Genomic DNA, 6,938 nt, shown 5'->3' with positions numbered 1-6,938 from the left:
GTGATGCTGCAGCTAGAAAAGTGAGCAAAACACTGGCTTGCATCCATAGATGCTTCTCAAGCAAATCCCAGGACATCATTCTCCCATCGTACTCAGCCTTGGTGAAGCTGCAGCTGGAGTACTGCATCCAGTTTTGGGCTCCACAATTCAAAAAGGATGTGGAGAAACTGGAGAAGGTGCAGAGGACAGCCACGCACATGACCAGAGGTCAGGAAAACAGACCTTATGATGACAGGCTGAGAGCCATGCGACTCTCCAGCCTGAAACAGTGCAGGTTCAGGGGTTATCTGGTGGCCACCTATAAGCTTATCAGGGCTGCTCATCAGGATCTGGGCGAACGTCTGTTCACCAGAATGCCCCAAAGGATGACAAGATCAAATGGTCACAAACTCTGCTGCGACTGATTCAGGCTGGACATAAGAAAGAACTTCTTCACTGCCCGAGCCTCCAGGGTTTGGAATAGACTGCCACCGAAGGCAGTTCAAGCACCCACTCTGAACACCTTCAAGACACATTTGGATGCTTTTCTTGCTGAGATCCTATGATCCCTGCTGACTTGCTGCCCCTGGGACAGGGGGCTGAACTCAATGATCCTCTGGGGTCCCTTCCAGCCCAAATGTCTATGAAATCTAAGTGGCGGGACCCGCTCAGCGAGGGCGTGGCTGGGGCACCTCAATGGCTGCAAGTAGGTGGGGGGGGAGTTGGAGGAGGGGGGAGGAGGCCATGGGGTGACCCCCCCAGCTCCATCTCCTGCCTGCTACCTGGGTCCCCTGAATTGCTGGGCCGCCTGCCTCAGTGTCTTGGCACTTAAAAAAAAAAAAAGCCCCGCACTCATCAGTAGTAGCAGCGGCTCTTGGGGCTTCTGGGGCCAGGTGAGAGGGGTGTATCCGAGAGCTCCTCCTCCCCTACACCCTGGTTAGTCACTCTCCCAAAACAGTGTTCTTCTGAGTTACAGGTCAATTCCAAAAGGGTTTTCCTCATGCCTGCTCCTTATTGGGGGTCTGGTCCCCCAGACCATACCAGAATTTGACCCCAACTTGAGACCAATTGAAAAGTTCCTATATTCAATTAACTAAAATTAATCACCAGCTGGGCCTGTTATCAACCTCAGTCTATCACAAGAGTGTAGCCCCAGTCTCTCTCTCCAGCGTAATTTGGGCCCTCATCCACTTAAACAGGCCTTCCTTGCCAGTCAAATTTCTTCCTCCTCAGTCTACAACTGGGGACTGGGTCTCAACTAATGCAGCCTCACTCAGATTACTTCACCTCCCTCCATAAGCAGGCTGCTCTTAACTCTAAGTCAGAGGTTAGATGGTTCATGCTCTAATTGGTCAATCTTTCTTCTCCATCCGCCTTTGAACAACTTCAGCTTCTCACATAATTACAGTCCACACTCTTATTAGCATTCCCCATTCCCCGGACTCCAATGGATTTCAGGGCCTCTTATAGTACAGCCTATGCCCAGAGCAATCAGTTCCTATTTCTTAATCAACCTTAATCACTTTCAGAGCCACATATAATGCATTCCATGCTCTGATCAATCAATTTCACCCCTTATCCAGCTTCAATTGGCTTCAGTGATCAGTCTCATAATTCAGACTTGACATTAACCCTTTTAACCATTTACCCCCCTCCGTTTTCTGTTATTCTCCCTCCAGGCTCAACATATGCTCACCTGGGGAGAAGACCAGAATTCCTCTCACTCCCTAAACTGAGGAGATGTTTGCCCTACCGGGACAGAGTGATCCTGTTCACCGATGGTCACGGGATCTGGCTTCCACATTTTCTGGCGACTGGAGCTCTTCTCTTCCCTTCTCAATGGCTTCTCCATGCTTCCATGAGGAACTCAAGGTAAGTCCCCTTGCTTTCCCCTTTTCAGAGGGGTTAATGGGCCACCCCATCTTGGTCTTTCCTTTTCAAAGAGGCCCAGAACTCCTTTGGCTTCATGGGAGTCAGCCTCAGCTGCACCAGTTCGCAGCGTGCGATTTTTAACTCAAGTGCTGCCTGCCTAGCATTTGCCTGCGAGTACCAGAACCTCAGCGACCAGGTTCTCTGGTTGGGCTCACCCAGAGGAGTGAGCAAAGCAGGCTTCAGGCTTGGCCCCCTGCTACACACAGCCAAGTCGGTATGTTCTTTGCAAAGACAGGACAGTAAAATCAGCATACAGCAGAACCAAATCCATATTTGACAAAGTGCTCCAATGAAGACAATGATGTGAACTACAATAAAACACTTTACAGGACTGAAAATATTCAATGATGAGAACCTGGAATAAAGATGTGACATATTTTGTTTTCTTTGCTCTTAATCCACAAGTTAATTTAGCAACCTTTCAATCCATTTAAAGTACTTCAGTATTACCAGGTACAGTAAATAGAGTTTTATCTCATGGACAAGGGACAGTAGTGTCTACAAATAAAGAGATAACGTTAATTACCATAACCTATTTGGAAACAAGTAACAAATCTAGATTAGTAGATAGGTTTGCAGGTGTCTAGGCATTTTTGTGCACCTAAACATAAAAACTGCTTCAGGACTTTGAAATACTACTCAAATATGCCCTACCACCTGACTACTTACCTTTACAGCTGTAACTGTACACAGCTACTGTTGACCTTTCAACCAGATTCTCATCATGGTGCCAACTCACAGCCATGTTCCCCATTCCAAAATAAGGCTCTTGTTTTAAGTACAGCATTTGTAGTGGATCCATATAATTTAATAAAGTCAAGTTATAAGACGTTTTGTTCTTTAGGTTTATGCGGTCAGCCCTTGGTACATAAGAGCTGCTTTGATCTTCCAAAATGGTCCTCTCCCCTTCAACACAAGTAGAAAAATCCTGTTCCTTATTTGTAACAGCAGCATCTTTGGTTTCTTTGGTTTCAGACAAACTTTGCTCTTTTAAAGCCTGGACCGCTTCATTATGCAGGTAGTCATTAAGTTTCATTAAGGCCTTGCAAGCATCAAACATTTCAGGATTGCAATATTTTATTTTGGAACCTTCCACAGGCCAAGGAACAGTAAATAGTCTTGTGTTCAAGTATTTGTAAGTGCATCCTGGGTTTCCAATTAATATACGAGATACTGGGGTAAGAAAATCTTTTCCTTTGATCCTAATAAGATCTTGAAAGAGACAACCATGTTTTTGCAAGGTCAAAAAAGCATCTTGCACAACTTGATGCAGTCCTTTAGGTACCGTATCAGATGTCCTAAGAATGAGTTTGGAATATTTGGTCTTCCACTAAAAAAAGAAAAAAGGAAAGATTTTTTGGTAGAAACTAGAATATATTTTTAACGTCTTGGTACATACTTAAGACTATGCTTGCAGTCATGAACAGAAAGTAACTCTAAAATCTAGTGCAGTAAAGAAGTAGTTTTTCTCCTTAGTAATTTCACATTCCAAAATGCCTTCCTAATTACACTTTTAAGATGCCTTACTAACTATATATGTACAACAGTCACTGAAATGCAGCAGCCAAGTAGCACATAGGAGGACCAAATTTTGAACAATAAACACTATCCTGTTCTTATATCTCAGGGATGATTTCAGTTATTAAAGTTTCATTGTAAAAGTATCCCCCCTGCCTTCACGCAGAACCCATTAATCTCCTTAAAAAAATGTAATGGACTAATCCTACTAGCTTTCAAAGCTGTATCTACAGGCATTCTAAAGATACAGCTCCAACTGGTAGGACATTTTTCTTCTGCCATGACTACCTGTCATATTTGGTTTGAAAGCCATATTATAGACAGAATATAATCAAAATGGGTTAGCTCCAGTACCAACCTCAAGGTCTTATGGTCCAGATCAGTAAGGATGGGGATATGCCTGTCTCTGGAAGACCAGACAAGGCTGAAGAAAGGTATTCATCACAGCTGTTCTGTCAGATTCCTTTAGCATGATGCTGGCAAAACTTCCGTCCAAAATAACAAGGTAACAAAACACATATACAAATTTTGCTCAACTTTTTTTTTTTTTTTTTTTTTTTTTTTTTTAAGGTTTAGCCAAGCTCACAGTCCTGCTTTGCACCTAAGTTGGTGCATTTTTTCCACCATTTATTAGTTTGGCTACCTTGGACACCTATACACATGACAGCACTCTGCTGCAATGTGTGCTAATTATCACATGGAACAGACTCTATTAAATCGAGTCTGCTGGAGCCTCCACATCACATGCGTTTAGCATCCCCATATTTCAAAATGGTGGCAGGGGCACTTTAACTAAAGCTCTTTTGATAAGCTTTATTTAAAGTACCCCTACCACCATTTTGAAGCACAGGACACTGAATACGTGACACTGTGGTATGAGCCACTCTTAATTAAAGCGCCCTCCCTCCACCCTGGTGCATGTGTATACACGCCGCTTATTTCAAAAGAGGCAAATACATACAAACACGATGGCCTCTTCCTCCCCTCGCAATCTCACTGAATCTCTAAATCCAAATCACAATCATACAGTAATTAAATTGCTAAGTGTTACACCGTGTGTCATATAGTTAAACTGAATTACTTTCTTCTTAGTCTCCAGCCACATTACAGCATTGCCAATAAGTTCTAGCATGGTTTTAAACCGAGGGTGCTTAACCTCCAGCCCAGGGACCAAATGTGGCCTGCAGAAACTTGGGATCCAATCTGCAGGGCTCCCCACAGGTCAGGAAATTCGGTGGCAGGGAAGCAGTGGTGGTTAATATCATGGCAGTTAATATAGCCACTGTCCCTGCTGCCAAAATCCCAAGCCCTGAGTAGCAGGCCAGAACTGGGTCACAACCCTCCCCACAGCATGGCCATATCTCCTTCCCTCTGCATAACCAGGTTGGTGCTGAGCTGTGCCTCTTTCTCCCCATGGGGCTGGGCCACGCCCCTCTTTCTGCACAGCTGGTTCAGGGCTGGGTCATGCTCCAACCCAGCCGTGCCCCCATCCCTCTCTCCTGCCAGGTTGTGGCCGGACACACTCCCTTCCTCCTGCAGGGCCAGGCCACACCTTCTCCCCCATGGGGCTGGATCATGCCCCCCCCACCAAGAGAGGCTGGGTCTGGGCCATGCCCCCTCCCCGCAGTGGGTCTGGATTTGTGCCAAGCTATTCCCTCCTCCCTCCACATGGCTAGATGGGGTACTACAGTGCAAATCACAGGTTCCAGATTGGGTTCACCAACCAGATCCAGGCTACAGAGGGACTGGGCACTACCCATCCAGCCCTGTGAACAAAAAGGTTGAACACCATTGTTTTAAACCAACTGACATGATTTAAAGGACATCTAATCTATGCGGAAGTTTGTGCTGTATTTATTTTAATGTATCCCTCACATTCTCAAGTTTTTTTTTTTGTAAATGTTATCCTAAATCTCTTATACCACAAACTAGAACTTAAATACCACTGTGGTGAACAGGTATACATGCTGAAGTAGAGTGGATGAAGAAGATCAGTTAACAGCAGCTACTGCAAAAAGTTATTGGGCACAAACCTGTGTTCAATAACATCCAAATTGGTAAAACATAGATGCATCCAATATGTTTTAAATAATGAATTGGCCAAGCTGAAAACAAGTATGAGCCATATCAGTGATGGTGATGTTAATGTTTTTCGTTCCAAATGTATCTCTGGACAGTGTTAATCTGCAACTACTGACATTTGACATTTCTAAGTCAGCAGGTCACTTGTACCTCAGAGTTTTGAAAGAGCCAGGAAAGAAATTCTCTGGACCATTAAAGCTGATTTTCAATAAGCCTTGAAACTGACTGGGAAGTTACAAATAACTGGGAGACTGTTCATATTGTATTGTATTTAAAGAGGAGAAACCGACTGTATACAATATACTGTATGGGCTATCAGCCTGACTAATACTAGGCAAAAGAATGGGACACCTAATAGAAAAGCTAGAACAATAAGGAAATGAAGAATATAAAAGAGAAGTAATACTTATTGATATGGTTTATAGAAAATAGATCTTTTCTAACTTGATATTTTTGTGGATGATATGCATACAAATTTGGATGATAAAAATAACTGTTGATTCAATATATTTAGGGTTCAATAATCTACTACCATATGCTATTCTAAATAAGAAATTTAAAGGACACAAATTCAATACAGCACACTTACTGAAAATCATGCTTCACCAAACTACTAGAGTTCTTTGAGGATGTCAGTAAGCAGACAGATCAAGGGAATCCAGTTAAAATAACATATCTGGACTTCCAAAAAGCCTTTGACAAGGTCCCCCATCAAAGGGTCTTAATGAAGTTAGGTAGTCATGAGATTACAGAGAAGAACTTAATACACAGATTAATGGAAGACAAAATTATTCAAGACAGTAAAGTCCAAGGAGGACTATGAAAAACTACAAAAGGATCTTGCACTACTAAGCAAATGGACAATTAAATGGCAAATGAAATTCACATGGGCAAAAATAACACAACGCACTCCTACATTATGATGGGGTCCATACTAACTGTTACCACACAGGAAAGATCTGAGAGTCATTGTGGACAGTTCACTGAAAACATCAGTTCAGTACTCAGCAGTCAACAAAAAGATGAACAAAATGTTAGGAATTATTAAGAAAGGGATTGTAAACAAAACAGAAAGTACCATTATGTCCCTTTATAAATCCATGGTACATCCACACCTTCAATACCAGGCCAAGATTTTAATGTTCTCATTAAATGGCTAATGGATAGGCCTCAAAATATAATTACAAATAAAGAATCACCATCAAGCATGTGATCCTCAAATGGGGTTCTACAAAGACGGGTTCTTGACCCTAAACCATTTAAAAAAAATTTACGGCTGTCAAATTATTTTTAAAAATTGATCATGATTAGTTGCATGATTAAAAAAAAGTAGCCACAATTAATTGTGATTTTAATGTCACAGCAAAAAACTCAAAATAATGCAGGTACTTTGTATGTTTGGGGGGTGGGGTTAGTGTGTTGGGGGC

General features: G+C 42.6%; 1 protein-coding gene across 5 annotated transcripts in view; it reads right to left on the bottom strand.

Annotated features, from left to right (window-relative positions):
* The window catches only part of FTO (FTO, alpha-ketoglutarate dependent dioxygenase), a 491,290-nt gene that overhangs the window by 373,131 nt on the left and 111,221 nt on the right, over positions 1–6,938 (bottom strand). For all 5 annotated transcript variants that reach the window (XR_002095427.1, XM_019505724.1, XM_019505721.1 and 2 more), the window contains exon 3: positions 2,581–3,241. Coding sequence is in view for 4 of the 5 variants with exons in the window: in XM_019505724.1 (XP_019361269.1) it covers positions 2,581–3,241 (661 nt within the window). In the remaining variant the exon portion in view is untranslated. The remainder of the gene's footprint in view (positions 1–2,580; positions 3,242–6,938) is intronic.

The sequence above is a fragment of the Gavialis gangeticus genome, unplaced genomic scaffold (genome assembly GCF_001723915.1).
Source record: "Gavialis gangeticus isolate Ggan-Ray unplaced genomic scaffold, GavGan_comp1, whole genome shotgun sequence".
Lineage (NCBI taxonomy): Eukaryota > Metazoa > Chordata > Crocodylia > Gavialidae > Gavialis > Gavialis gangeticus.
The sequence above is the reverse complement of the archived record's forward strand: the minus strand, read 5'-3'. Positions and strand labels throughout refer to the sequence as shown.